A 15,337-nucleotide genomic window follows, 5' to 3' on the forward strand; every position below is an offset into this window, starting at 1 on the left:
AGTACAAACTATAATTTCCTGTATCTTGTTGGCATCAATCATGAGAGACAATGGAGTGCGCCTCCACAGGTGAAGTCAAACCACTGTGTTAGCAGCACCCGAGTGACCTCCCTGGGATGCAAGCCTGGCTAGTGTGGATGAAGGTCCTGGGCTGCTCAGACAAGAAGATGTTGTTGCCTCACTGATGCAGTCCAAAGCAATACGTTTGGCACCAGCTTGGCTGCAGGGATTGCCTAAAGGAGGCGTCCACGACGCCATCCAACCACCTTAGGGACTCTATTCCAGATTTGTGTTGGGTTTACTCCTTAGCCTTTTCTTCTCCTGAAGATAGCCTGCAAGGCAGTGGAGGTTTAGGACCAGAGTTTTCCTTCATCATCATCATCATCATTTTTAATTTGTATACCGCCTTTCTATCTTACAATACTCAAGGGGGTTTACAAGTTGAAGAAACAAAAAAATGTACATAACAATCTACAGTGGTGCCCCACAAGACGAATGCCTCGCAAGACGGAAAACCCGCTAGACGAAAGGGTTTTCCGTTTTTGAGCTGCTTTGCAAGACGATTTTCCCTATGGGCTTGCTTTGCAAGACGAAAACGTCTTGCGAGTGTTCCGATTTCCCCCCCGCTTCCCCCCCCTTTCTAAGCCGCTAAGCCGCTAATAGCCTTTTAGCCTCTAAGCCGCTAAGCCTTTAATACCCGCTAAGCCTTTAATAGCCGCTAAACCGCTAACAGCGCTACTCCGCTAATAGGGTTGCTTCGCAAGACGAAAAAACCTCTAGACGAAGAGACTCGCGGAACGGATTAATTTCGTCTTGCGAGGCACCACTGTATTGCAATACAAAAATGTGATAATAAAACATAACTTTAAAATAGCCTATATCAAAAAAGTAACATTCAACAATCAATTAGAATAGTATAAAATAACAATATCAACATATAAAAGTTAAACAGAAATCCACTCAACAGTTACAATAATATCTAAACTATAATCAATAAAACAAGGGCAAGCCACAGTACATAAAATAATACAATACACATTGAGAAGCAGAGGGTGGGGCAAGGCAGGTGGAAGGAGGCCTTGCCTGATGGAGTCTCTCCCCTCACAGTTCTTCCTCCAGGAACAGCTCCCTTCTGAGGACTCCTAGGCCCGGAGGTGGGGCAAGACAGGTGAAAGGAGGCCTTGCCTGATGGAGTCTCTCCCCTCCTCAATGGGCTCCCTTTCTAGGTTGATGAGCCCCATCTGCCCCCCATGCAGAAACTGTCTTCTTGTCCCCTATTGGTCTCATCCGTTCAATCCACTGGAGCCTGTCTTTGCACGCAGGGGAAGTCTTTAACCCCAAGAGTCTGAGGCCTATCGGCTCCCCTCACCTGGTTTAGCTGGCCAGTCAAAGCCATTCCCAGGGTATGGCTACTATCACAAGCTGACAACTTTGAGGAGCCACAGGTGAGAGCAGAGTGTGTGTGGGGAGACCCCAAGGTGGACAAACTACCCCACAAGGAGCACAACATGTCCCCCACCAGAGGTACTACCCCTCTCCTAACACCCCCTCCCTGTATCTAATCATCATAAAACAGAGCTGGATCTCCCTTAAGAATGTAACAGGAACGTCAATATACAAACCTTGTAAGTGATGTTTTGGCAGTTTTCATCCAGCGAAGCGTTGAGGATCGGATAATGTAATAAGGCTAAAGAAGCGGCCTGTTAAATATTTTTTAAGAAAGACAAATGTGATTATTCTAGCAGCCAGAGCCAACAGGCTGCATGCTTCAGAAACTGTGCAACATAGCTTCTGCATACGTGTACATAGGGAGATAGTGGCAGAGGATCCGTTTTTCATGCGGAAAGCTCCAGCATCTCCAGGTAAACTTGTGAGAGATACCTGTCCGAAACCCTGGAGAGACACTGCCCATCGGTGAAGACTTTACTGAGCAAGATGGACCAATGGACTGACTCAGTTTAAAGAAGCTTCTTGTGTTCCCAAAGGCTTTTGATTGAGCAGAGCTGCCTATTAATGCAAGAGGAGGGGATTTTATTTTTTTGCCAATTCTCCTTTCTCACTTCCGCCCTGTTCCGGCATGTCCCCCAACTCAATGGAGCTCATGGGGGAAGAGGGAATGGGGAGAAATCATCTTCCCCTCCTCTTCCAATAGCAAATGCCTCTGCTGGATCAAATGCCCTTCTGTAAGCTGGATTCCACCCCATACACACACACACACACACACACACACACACACACACAATCACACCCCTCATTTAAATAAATGTGCTTAGAAGCCCATCGGCTTTTCTTTATTTGGCATTTCAGTGGAAATGTCTCCAGTCAGAGTAAGTAATTTCTGTTATTCAATGGAAAAAATTATTGGATGGAAGATCCTTTTTGTTAATTACAACATTATTGTGAACCATCCTGAGATGAAGGGTGGGATATAAAACAACAACAACAACTCCTGATACACCCCCACCCAAAGAATTGCATTTTGAAAGAGGACCATGACTACGCCTCATACTTTTCAAAATATTTTGAGAAGCATGAAAAAAATCAAGTTTTTTTTGAAAAAGGTCAATCTATTTTTGCAGCCAAACATACGTGCAAAACTAAATATGTTGCCAGTGTAACAGCCTGTAAGAAGGAGTGCTGTCTACCAGTTAAAAGACTCTTATTATTTATTATATAGATTTCTGTACTGACTGTCCACAAAAATCACCAGGACATATACATTAATTATCTCCCTTGAAACGTATTACAATTTGATGCATTTGCATCTTATCAAAACTACTGTACGGACAGCTTGAGCTTCTTACAAACCCCTCTCGTTTTGCACATTAGCAAGGCCTGCTGGTTCCGCCTCACCTTTAAAAAGAAAGGCATGAAGGTGAGCTTAATTCCACGTTCGAGCGCTACAGGTTTCAGCTCCTCTCTCAGCCGGACAAGTTGCGTGAGATCAATCTCGTCGCAATAACCGAAGTGAGGAATTTTCAGAGCTGCAGACATGGTTTTCACCATGACCTTCTGGAATCCTGGAAATAAGGGGGAGAAGAAGAAAAATGATGCCTGGTGATGTCCCGGTTTCCTGCCTTGCTTTCCATCTTCCTTCAAATTTATTTAACAAAATTTATATGCCACTTAACTGACGATGATGACAACCTCAGACATAGGCATCAAAACTATTAAAGTTAAAGGGTAAAGGGATCCCTGACCATTAGGTCCAGTCGTGGCCGACTCTGGGGTTGCGGCACTCATCTCACTTTACTGGCCAAGGGAGCCGGCATACAGCTTCCGGGTCATGTGGCCAGCATGACTAAGCCGCTTCTGGTGAACCAGAGCAGCGAACGGAAATGCCATTTACCTTTCCGCCAGAGCGGTACCTATTTATCTACTTGCACTGGCGTGCTTTCGAACTGCTAGGTTGGCAGGAGCAGGGACCGAGCAACGGGAGCTCACCCCGTTGCAGGGATTCGAACCGCCGACCTTCTGATTGGCAAGTCCTAGGCTCTGTGGTTTAACCAACAGCGCCACCCGCATCCTATCAAAACTATTAAAAAGGCTAAATATCGCAGGTGGGACTACAGTAAGCCATAGGAGAAACTCGGGGGGGGGGGGAACCATATGAGAAAATACCTTCTTATTTATTTGCAGAAGACTGCAGTACAGTAAGAATGTATTTGCCCAATGAACAGATTACAGCATCCAAGGCTGTTGTACTGTTGAGGCTAAGTGGGTGCAGACTTTATCAATGCCTGGGTGGGAGATGTTTTGAGAACGATGCGTGGCCATATCTATGGTTTGGTTACCCAGATTACCAGGGTAACCAGAAAATACACTATGTTGGCACTGCACCACAACAGGGTGTTGTTCTCCCCTGCCCTGCTGCATGGTGATGTCACTGAATGCCAAGGCTTAGAAGTCTTACCAAGACAGTGTCTGGATTAATTTTCCAGGAGTCAGGAAGATAATCTGGTGATTCCTGATTAATATGAGAATAGTTGGGAGTGGGGAGCAGACCTGCCAGTCTTTGGAAGCTTCCATAAGTATCAGTGCCTGAATGAGCTCTCTCAAAAATTCTGCATTGCCATTTTCCTGGATTCATCTCTAATTGTAACAAAAAATTGCAGCACATTCCTCAACATCCTACTGGCATTACAAGTGGAAAAACACCAGCAGTGTGCTTCGCTATGAATGAAGAAACAAATATTCATGTTTTACTTGTTCAGTTGCCCTTTACAAATATTTTACACATGCCGTTCTATATTAGATCCTCAGGTTTCATTAATGTATTTACCTGAAACGGCCACTGTTTTATCTTTCTGTGAAATTACGACAGGTTTGGAAATGGGCAGAGGGATTCTTGGAGTCTTTGGCTTATCTGCTGCAGGCTTCGGTGTTGGCGGCGGCGCGACAATTTCAGGTTTTGGTGATAGAGGTAAAATAGCCCCCGTCTGTTTAGCCAAGTAATTGAGAATGTCTTCTTTGAGGATACGGTTATCTTTCCCTGTTCCAACAACTTCACTCAGTTTAATCTGAAAGATAAGAGCACAAGCTAAAGAATTCTGGATATAGGGCATGAGTAGAGGAAACGCGTCGTTTTTCTTGAAATGGCAAAAGAAAATGCGAGAGAAGGCAGGCAAGTTACCGTATTTTTCGCCCTATAGGACGCACTTTTCCCCCTCCAAAAATGACGGGGAAATGTGTGTGCGTCCTATGGGGCGAATGCAGGCTTTCGCTGAAGCCTGGAGAGGGGGAAAACCGACCCCTCTTGCTCTCCAGGCTTCAGGAAGCTATCCGCAAGTCTTGCTGGGAGTTCCCGTGGGCTCAAAAGGCTTGCGGGCAGTTCCCCGGACCTGGTCTGAAGGCTGGCGGCGGGGAGAAGGGCGCTTCTCCCCGCTGCCAGCCCCATAAGCTCCGGGGACAGCGAGGAGGCGCAGCGCCATGGCAGGCTTTTCTGCTGTGCCGCAAGTTCGGGGGTGACCGAGCCAGCAAGATGCTGAGGTGCCCAGCCGGCTCCGCCCTCCCGTGTGCCTGGGACTGAGCAACCGGGGGGGGGGGCACCCCAGCGCCGCATATGCTTAAGACAGCCCTGTTTAGACCACAGCGCCACCTGTGTCCCTGTATTTCCTGTACTGGCTGTGGGCACCTTCCAAGTCTGATTCTACAGCAGATGGGACTACGCGGCCTGCCTCACACTTCAAACTCCCTGTTTGTGTTTCCAGGAACTCCTTGAGGATGGACCAGGCTGCTTCGGGGCTTCTTCCAAGGTTCTCCCGATTGTGGGAGTGGCATGAGGGGTTTCTCCTGATGACATGGGACTCAGAACATCTCCTGCACAAAAGGGGCTTGTCATTGTGTGCTATTATGGGTAAGGGTGCCGGACTGCGTGCAAAGTCACACATATCATATATCACTAAGAGACTCTTGTGTTCTAATGGAACTATTCCGCACAAGAAGTGAATGGCTTCAAAATTCCTGACGCTAGCCATGCAAGCCACTTCATCAAGTCACGAGTGTTGCAATGCAGTCCTTAGAGCCTCTCCATGCTCCATGGTGTCTCTCAGCCCACATTAATCCCCAGCAAGCCTCTCCACTGCATTTGACATAATATAGCATGTGGTGGGTGTGGCTTGCCGTAAAGCCCAGCCCACAATATGGGAGGTGGGCACTAACATACAGGAAGGCAATGTACCACCTTCAGCCACCAAGAAGTTACCTACTCCTGCCACGAAGCATCAAACCTTCTGGTCAGCCTTTACATTAGCACAATTGCCGCGTTAGCCGTTACGTTAGCACAGCTTGTGAATGCATTACACTGGGCCTTGCAAAAGAGATCAACCGCAAGGCAGCCCGCTTCAGTGAAAAGGGAACGCACATTGTTTTCCATGGCAAGGCGGCGGACAGCAGGAGTTGCCAAGGTTTTGTGGCCTTTGATCTCCTGGTGGGTCTGCTCTTCGTGAGACACGGCAGGGGTTTCTACCACGTCCTCTTCGGGAGCGACATCTGCAGGTTGGACACAAAGGGGTTAATTTTAAAACGCAGCAGTGAAAGCGGCTTTCAAGGGAAAAGAGAACGTGGGCCCAGCGACAATGCTGCCAGTTTATTTCGTTTAAGCTTTGGCACGTGTGAAACGAGACCGTTTGCGTGTTTAGATTACGGCATGGTGGTTCCTTCCTTCACACCTCGCTGGAGTGATGTGAGACAACACCCCAAGGGAGGCAGCTTCCAAGTTGCCCTCAGCCTGCCCTCATCTCTGGCCAGAGTGCAAAGATATACAGTGGCACCTCAGGTTAAGTGCTTAATTCGTCCCGGAGGTCCATTCTTAACCTGAAACTGTTCTTAACCTGAAGCACCACTTTACCTAATGGGGCCTCCTGCCGCCACCGCTGCGCAATTTCTGTTCTCATCCTGAAGCAAAGTTCTTAACCGGAGGTACTATTTCTGGGTTGGCGGAATCTGTAACCTGAAGCATATGTAACCTGAAGCGTATGTAACCTGAGGTACCACTGTATACAATTAGCTCCATGCTTTCAAAGGGACTTTAGGCTTGTGGCTCTGCAGCAACGGTGCGTCATAGAATAGCAGACAGCTAATGGCTTCTGAGACACCCCAAAGCAGTTTGCGACGTGGACTGGGTTAGTTGGTACAGGAATCCAGGGTTTCCCACTATCAGAACGAGCTGCAGTCTTGTGTGCGCCTATCTCCCCTCTCCTCGTCTTCTGCATGCCAGCAGGGCAAGATCGGATGCTTCTGATTTTAAACCACTGTGACGTACAAATGGAGGGAACTATGCTTTTGGTTCTGAGAACAAGCTAGGACCTGAAAGTATGGTTTGATCCTGCCTTATTTTCACCAACCAGAATTTAACCAGGCCAGAATTTCCCAGGTTTCAGATGCCCTAGTGGTTTCTATAAAATGCAAGGCAGAGGCTTCCAACCTGGCCTGCAAAAGAGGAAGAAGGGGAGAAGATGCAAGCCCAAGACTTGTATATGGCAACGAGAAATAAGAACCCAAGTCTGTTGCTCAAAGCCCTTGTACACGCTTGAAATGGTTCTCTGAATCCTGATTTCTGTTTATAACGTAACTGAGTGACTAGGCTCTAAAAATGAATTGAGAAGTGCATAAAACTCCCTCCACCCCCTGCCTAGTGAAGAACCTCCTGCAACTTGCAAAGCACTTGGAAACAAGAACTGGTTTTATGTTTTTAAAATTCCCATTTACCTATTTCACATTTGATTCTATGAGACCATCCTGACAGAATGATGAAATCCACTGACGTTACCTTTCAAGGCAGCTGTTTCTATATCCACCAGCGGTTTCCCCACATGGGCAATTTCGTCTAAGTTGTAATGGAGTTTTCTAATGACGCCATCGTAACGGCTGGTGATGGTGACAGAGGCTTTATCGCTTTGGACTTCACAGATGCTGTCAAACTGGGAGACGACGTCGCCTTCTTTTACATACCTAAGAAAAAAGAAAGACCTGCGTAACATACATGGCAGAGAAGCCGGAGGGTTATCAAAGAACAATGGGACAATTGGCACCTCTCCTTTTTTAATGCTCCAAATAGGCGCTGCAGGTAGAACCATGGGAAATATGGCAGAAATGGGTTGGCAGCATTGAGTAAAATCATGGTTTGCTGATGTTTCCATAAAGGAGCTGCTTTACCTCACCTTCCCTCCAATTGCTGTGGCAACCTTGATATATGTGGGGCCCCTAGCGTAGCTCAGCCCCCCCCCCCTTTCAAACTGCCAATGCACACTCAGTTTTATGTTTCCTGGCACAGTGTGTGGAAAGTCCCTCTGGTTGAAAGAGCTTGTTCAAGGAAGTGGCTGAGGTCCCCCTTCTCATCCCTCTCTAATTCTGGCCAATTGGTTGTTCCTCATGTCTCACTGTTATCTTCCGTGGATACAGAAAGATATTTCCAAAATTATGTGGAAGTATTCTTTAGTCAGGGACGCGGGTGGCGCTGTGTGGGTTAAACCACAGAGCCTAGGGCTTGCCGATCAGAAGGTTGGCGGTTCGAATCCCTGTGGCGGGGTCAGCTCCCGTTGCTTGGTCCCTGCTCCTGCCAATCTAACAGTTCAAAAGCACATCAAAGTGCTTCTTTGTAATTTTAAAAAATTCTTTTTTCAATAGATATCATTATAAAAAAAAGAAAAAAAGCACATCAAAGTGCAAGTAGATAAATAGGTACCGCTCCGGCGGGGAGGTAAACGGCGTTTCCGTGCACTGCTCCGGTTTGCCAGAAGCGGCTTAGTCATGCTGGCCACATGACCCAGAAGCTGTATGCCGGCTCCTTCGGCCAATAAAGTGAGATGAGCGCCTCAACCCCAGAGTCAGCCACGACTGGACCTAACGGTCAGGGGTCCCTTTACCTTTACTATTCTTTAGTCGGATGCATGCAGAATGTGACCTCAAAATATGAGGGACCATTTCTCCCCATAATGGGCCATGTGCCAGTCACTGTCAGAAAATGGGGCTCTGCTCTATATGGCTCAATCCTTGCCAGATGACAACAATGATGGCTAGGAGCAGAACTTTAACCTGCAGACTGAAAGCTTTGGAGTGCTCGGTCTATCAAGGTCCTTTTCTTTGTATGTGTATTTTGTGAGGGGCCTCTCGACACAATGTGATTCCTGTCTTAACACAACTCGAACATCCTTTCCTACCCTATTCCAACTTGTCAGGAAAGTGAAAGGTGAAGGGAGCCCTGTGGCACGAAGCGAGTGAACCTACCATTCTTTCACCGTCACCTCCGTAATCCCTTCTCCAATATCGGAGAGCTTGAACTGGACAATTTGGCCATGTGACACTTGGAGGGGGAAAGACAAGGGAACAAATGTCAAACAAAACAACAGAACAGCAGCATGGAGTAGCTCTATGTACAAACTATACAATTAGAGTCAGGTCCCAACAACTGCTGATTAGAAGTGCAATAAAGTGGTGCCTCGCAAGACGAAAATAATCTGTTCCGCGAGTCTCTTTGTCTAGCGGTTTTTTCGTCTTGCAAAGCAATCCTATTAGCGGTTTAGCGGCTATTAAAGGCTTAGCGGTTAAAAGGCTATTAGCGGCTTAGCGGCTTAGAAAAAGGGGGGGGAAGCAGAAAAAAATCGGAACACTCGCAAAACGTTTTCGTCTTGCGAAGCAAGCCCATAGGGAAATTCGTCTTGCGAAGCAGCTCAAAAACGGAAAACCCTTTCGTCTAGCGGGTTTTCCGTCTTGCGAGGTATTCGTCTTGCGGGGCACCACTGTACTGTCCCCACTTTCTAACCTATTTATTACATTTAAATCTCAATCTTCTTCACTTGTGGAATCAAGTTGGGGTACACAGGGTTCTCAGGCAGTCTCCCATCAGCCTTGCTTAGTTCCAGCAGTTTATTTATGTAGATATTTATAAACCTCACTTTCCTAAAGTATATTAAAGGAGGCTCAATGCACACAAAACATAATAAAACCACTCCCATAAAACCCAAGCAGAAATATCAATAAAACATCAGCAGCAGGTACTGGTGGGTTAAAATTCTGATTGCAAAGACCCATCTGAACAATTTTCAGAAGATGTGAAAAAAGGCAGGGACAGTGCCTGCCAAACCTTTAGTGGCAGGCAGTTCCGCAGGGCAGGGCTTGCTCCATGAAATACTTGGTCTCTAGTCAAAGCATGGGGAACCACCAGCAGTGTCCCATCAGAGGATCTCAGTAATTTGAGGTGGAGTAAAAACTATTAGATGGTCCTTAAGATACTTTGGGTCCATGTTGTTTTGGGCTTTGTGAATTAACTATGTATTGCTGCATCATTTACCTCAAGACTGTGTTCAATGACGCTTACTGCAGAATGGAGGGCTTCAGGGTTTCAGCTACTCCATCCTATTCAAACCCCACTACCAGTCCCCCATCCCCCCGTCAGCATTTCATGGCCACGGAGCACACCAGTCTTCTCTGAGCTATTTGGGACTCCTCCACCACACATGAGGTTTGTTCCTCCTCACCCCTCTTTTAGGTGTTTTGGCTTTTTGCAAACCTCGGGATTTCCCTAAGTATGTTGATACCCATGGTGGCTTCCACAACAGACTGATGTTGGGAGGGCAGTGCCCCATTTGCCCTAACAGGACACCATTCACTGTCCATGGCTCCATTTTGGCTGCCATTTTGGCTATATAAGTCCTGACACTTGGATAATTGAGATTGCTCCAAGTATATATGTTGATCCTTCCTTGTTTCCTTGCCTCTCTTTGGAGTGACAAGAACTCCTAATAAAATAAAACAATTTTATGTGTGAAAGAAACTCACCAATAGTTGTTCTGAACAATCGGTGTGGATTTCGATACCTCCATGAGGGCTTGTCAAGCCCACAATTGTATTTTGCCTTTAGCGAACAGAAGTTACTGTACAATCTAATATGGTGGACGCAGAGCTGGCAAAGGAAACAAAAAACAAGCCTTAGAGACAAGCACGACTGAAAACGCCACTTATTCTCTTCTTTCAATTTGTCAGAAGTGCACAGAAGCAACTTATTATTGGGGGAGAAAAATGACAATTAAAGTTAGCAGATGTTATCATTTGCATCTTACTCATTGTTATTAATTGCTTTGTTTCAGAAGGCAAATTCTGCCATATTGTGTGTTCATTGGAAGTTAACAAAAAAGTGAAGATTTGTCCTCAAAATCCTGAGGGGCCTGTATAGAAGAAATGTAAAGAACCATATTAAAAACTACCATCAGATTCCACTAGCTCTGGGCTTTGGAGTCAACATGGAGCTCCGTATAAAGAGAAGCTGCCCCCTTCTCTTCAGTTTTGGGCAATATCAGGAAATGTACGTCCACAGTGCATCTATGGACCATGCTCCAGCTGTGGTCCCAATCACTATAATATTGTTTACCAAAATCACAACTAGATTAATGCCAAAATTAGGTCAAAATCAGCAGTGAGAAGGTGCAACTGATTATCTTCCATAGGTGCTTACTTACTTAGGGCACAGATACGTAATCTTAATACCAATGTTATTCTTGTTGGATATAAACTGCATGTATTTGCTTATTACTTTCTTAGTGAAATAGTGGGAAGGGAGGGAGAATTCCTATGCCGATGTTCTCAAGCAGTGGAGGAATGCAAAGGAGCAGGTGCGCTGCAGAAGATCTTCTTTTGAGAAGCTGGAGGGATGCTCAGCCACAGAAATGCATCAGGTCTCATCCATCCATCAATGGTGGGAGGAGTCACAGAGGGTGTCCTGCTCCCAAGTCCAGTTTTGAAGTCATTAGGACAGTGAGAGAGCATCTACAGAATAATCTACAAGGCACCGTTTTTCCATATCAAAAACGGCACAATACTCAAAGAGTTGTTGTTTGGCACAGCTTCCCAAAAGAGATCAAGATGCCTTAGAATCAACCTAAAATGGTTTAAAACAAAAGTTAACCGCTGGGATTCCTAATAAGGAAGTGTAGCAGGTCCCGCAAAGTACCTCAAGCATTTCACATAGTAAAAACTGAGCAATGATCTTCTTGGCAAGTCCAGGAAAGAGGAGACCTGTGTGGGAAAGTTGGTTTAAATGTGGTACCTTTAACTCCGAGTAAAGAATATTCAAACTCTCTTCCCTCCTATACTAGGAAGAAATTTACAGGCCCATTAGAACGTCATTCCATGTTATTGCTTCTTTTGCAATGCTTCCCTAATGTTAGCCCATTATGGGGGAGGGGGGAGTACTGCCGGACAAAAAAACAGGCCTGAACATTTGGGGTATAAAGAGTTACAGGATTCCAGCAGGACGCTAAGGGACTTGCACTGACTAGAAATGGAGTAGTATGTCCACTCCAAAAACATTTGCAAGTGTAAACAGTATTGGTAGTGTGGTCATGTATAACCACCCCAATACCATCATAAGCACCCATGAATAAAGTACTGAAACTGGCAATTTCAGTGTCCATCATCAGCATATTAACTACTTTCTGAAGTAAACTTCTGCCAAAACTTTTTTACAGTCAAAGTAGACTGCAGCAGCATCTCAACTCACAAATCCTGCAAACCACACACAAACTTGCACCAGACATTAAATGAAATCAAAACACTGCACCAAGATCCACACAGCAGGGTTGTTCTCATTCCCAATCCTTTACACTGGGATTAGGTATCGGACTATCATACAATAGCCACAGCTCACAGTGGAATTCAATGGAATTATCAAAGAAGCTTAGACTTAACTAAGCACATGCATATCATTTACCAATTCAAGTTTTCAAGTTCTGACTGTATGCCAGATTAATCTGCATGTATGTAGACAAGAATCAAGTGAAGGATGTACTTGCAGTTAGTCCCATGCGGCGCAGTGGGTCAGTGGGTCTGGCTGTTAACCAGGAGGTTGGTGGCTCGAGTCCATCCAGGGATGGCTGTGGGCAGGATTCCTACATTGCAGGGGGTTGGACTAGATGACCCTCGGGGTCCCTTCCAACTCTATGATATCAGTTTAACAAAAATTTGCTAGCTTGAATACATTGTAAAATACCCCTGTTCACAGTGTTCATCACAAATGGAGAAGACACACATAGAATCTAATCATCATCCACAAATGTCAGGTCAAGAGTCCCTCGGTGGGTTCACAAAGGACAGGCCACTAGACAAATGGCAGGAGGTCCTGTGACAAGATCTGAAGTTTGGATGCGGGTGGCAGGAGGGATGTGGGTGGCACTGTGGTCTAAACCACTGAGCCTAGGGCCTGCTGATCGGAAGGTTGGTGGTTCGAATTCCCATGACGGGGTGAGCTCCCGTCCCAGCTCCTGCCAACCTAGCAGTTCGAAGGCATGTCAAAGTACAAGTAGATAAATAGGTACCACTCCAGCAGGAAGGTAAACAGCGTTTCCGTGCACTGCTCTGGTTTGGCCAGAAGCGGCTTAGTCATGCTGGCCACATGACCCGGAAAAAGTGTCTGCGGTCAAATGCTGGCTCCCTCGGCCAGTAAAGCGAGATGAGCGCCGCAACCCCAGAGTCGTTCGCAACTGGACTTAACTGTCAGGGGTCCTTTACCTTTTTTTACTGTATGTATAGACTGCCTGGGGACCATACATAAGCTGCCCTGAGTTCTTCAGAGGACTAAGTGCAAAACATAAACTTGACATTTTTTAACCATAATTTCCTGGGTTTTTGTTTTTCACATTTCTAAATATTGACCATGTAACCTCAGGCAGCATACATGGGGCTTTCAAGACATCTCCCAGTCAGGCACCGACCACACCTAGACTCAGCAGAATGGGGACCTTGCCTGTCTTCAAACCACCAGTATTTTTCCCAACATCTGGGACCTACCCAGAGGTATGCTGCCTCTGTTACATGGAAGCTTCATCAAGACACCATCACTAACAGTGGTTGGAAAACACCTTTCATTAACAAATCTGTTAAAAACAGCTGTTGTTTTCAAAAGCCTTATATACAAATAGGAATGTGGCAGAGCAGATTTTATACTGGGAAGTTTCAGAGAGCTAAGACTGCAAAAATGGGCAAGACAGCAGCAGCGGTAGGGGGTGTTGAATTCTTCAACTTCCAAAAACTGAGGAGTGCTTAAAAAGTTGTAAGGCAAAAGATATGTCGGTTACATCAATATTATTTAGCTTTGTTGGCTAAGCAAAACGTGCAACAAATTGCGCAGAAACCATTAAAAAGGATGGGTGTTATATATGTTGTTATTCTTATTCGCTATCACCTTACATTCTCAGATGGTAAGATTAACATGATTTCAGTTCTGCAAAACTAGTTTATGTGCTTTTTAAAAAAATGGAACGCAGATCTACCAAGCCAAATGTAGTCCAGTCACAAAAATAAGAGCAGATTTGAATTCCTTGCACCTCAAAAATGTATTTTAAAGACAATGCTCATGGGAGAAATCTGCAAAATTTTAGTTCAACCCTCCCAAGATGACACGCTCTACCTACTGCAGCAGCAGAGATCTCTTAAGGTGTTAACGATAGGGGCGTTTGGGGGAGGAGGATCGATCACAATCCCCCACTTTTGACGACCCTAATTCAGGTGACCCTTCAGATCCTTGCAAGCCGCCTTGAGCAACCATATGGCGGGCAACCAAGGCGCCCAAACACCCGCAATCACTGGCAGATTTCAAGGCAAGGTCCTCCCAGATCTCTTGCTTTCCACAGAGGAGGATCGCTGGGGCGCGGGATCGACTGAGGAGCTGCTTTTAACCCACCCACCCCTAACCTCCCCCCACTCGCCCATTTCTCATGGGCTTCACTGCACTGCCCCCTTACCAGGCGCCCCGTCGCCTTGTAAAAGCTCCTCAGCCCGACGGCTGCCGCCATCTTATTCCGGGGGAGGGAAGTCAAGAGAGAGGAGAGACCCTCGCCTCCACACCCCTCCCACCTGGCAGCCAATGGGATCGCACGATTGGCGCCCGGTAGCCAATTAGACGTTGAAAGGCTGCCCCCGCCCCCTTGAAGGTCTGTTTCACGCTCGCTCCAATGAATGGTTGAGAGAGGGAGGCGCTTAGCTTGGAAGGTAAAGCGAGATTCCTCTATGGACAGCCGCAAGCAGCCGAGCGGCACAGAACTCTTCGGCAGCGCACGAAGCCGGGTATATATTTTAGAAGGAACAGGCTTCTTCCTATGGCAGTGTTGTGGCATCGCTAATATATATATTCATCATGCGAAAGGCTGTGTGTGTGTGTGTGTGTGTGTGTGTATATATATATATATATGCAGGTTTTGGTGTCTTCGGGTATCTTCCCGTGTAAGAGTTGGGGTGTCTAGGCGACGTTTCGACGAGGTCTCACTCGTCATCTTCAGGCTGGTGCTTTCGGCTTCTTGTTACTAGAACAGAGCAGGATCTCAGTGTTTGAGTTCCTATAAATACTGTTGAGGGGGTGTGGTGTATAGCCTCCAACGTTCTGGGCAGAGAGGAAGTTCCCAGGTTATTGTGCCTTTTCTTCTTTTGTTCATTAATTACTTGAGGGATATCTTGAGTGATTTCTTGAGTGATATTCTGAGTACCACTTAGGAGGGTCATTAGGTGTGGATTAGTTGCTAAAGCTTTCGTGTCTTGACCTCTTGAGCTTGTAAAGAGTTTTTCTGAGAAGATGGCTGTACTGCACTTAGTTGTGCTCTGGCTTGGCTTCGTGTATAGGGGCGAGCTGTGGTTTTGTGCCCTGTGCCAGCCAGATCTGTGTTGGGATTGCAGGGGGGTGCAGCATCCGGAGGTGCCACTATGGTTTGGCTACTGGATGGTGTCTGTAATTTATCTGTGGAGAGGGTCTGGGTTTGGGTCTGGTGTGGTTGATTGGAGATGGCGTTCTGTGTGCCTCTGGTTCTGGTGTCGGTTTTTGTGGGGAGGGCTAATTTCCAGATGTCTGGCAGGC

General features: G+C 46.3%; 1 protein-coding gene across 2 annotated transcripts in view; it reads right to left on the reverse strand.

The window, feature by feature from the left end:
• The window catches only part of DBT (dihydrolipoamide branched chain transacylase E2), a 17,714-nt gene extending 3,374 nt beyond the window's left edge, over nucleotides 1-14,340 (reverse strand). Inside the window, exons 1-9 of one of the 2 annotated variants that reach the window (XM_081195036.1) lie at nucleotides 12,284-12,314; nucleotides 11,447-11,511; nucleotides 10,279-10,402; nucleotides 8,728-8,803; nucleotides 7,271-7,452; nucleotides 5,864-5,991; nucleotides 4,283-4,520; nucleotides 2,854-3,020; nucleotides 1,623-1,700 (exon numbers count right to left, since the gene is read on the reverse strand). In XM_081195036.1, the coding sequence (XP_081051162.1) occupies nucleotides 1,623-1,700; nucleotides 2,854-3,020; nucleotides 4,283-4,520; nucleotides 5,864-5,991; nucleotides 7,271-7,452; nucleotides 8,728-8,803; nucleotides 10,279-10,402; nucleotides 11,447-11,511; nucleotides 12,284-12,299 (1,074 nt within the window). In that variant the 5' untranslated portion in view covers nucleotides 12,300-12,314. Of the gene's footprint in view, nucleotides 1-1,622; nucleotides 1,701-2,853; nucleotides 3,021-4,282; nucleotides 4,521-5,863; nucleotides 5,992-7,270; nucleotides 7,453-8,727; nucleotides 8,804-10,278; nucleotides 10,403-11,446; nucleotides 11,512-12,283; nucleotides 12,315-14,234 lie in introns of those variants that run through there. The other variant, XM_081195037.1, reaches the window with a different exon arrangement.
• Between the last annotated feature and the right edge of the window lie 997 nt (nucleotides 14,341-15,337).

Source organism: Podarcis bocagei (genome assembly GCF_964188305.1).
Source record: "Podarcis bocagei genome assembly, chromosome: 5".
NCBI classification, from domain to species: domain Eukaryota; kingdom Metazoa; phylum Chordata; class Lepidosauria; order Squamata; family Lacertidae; genus Podarcis; species Podarcis bocagei.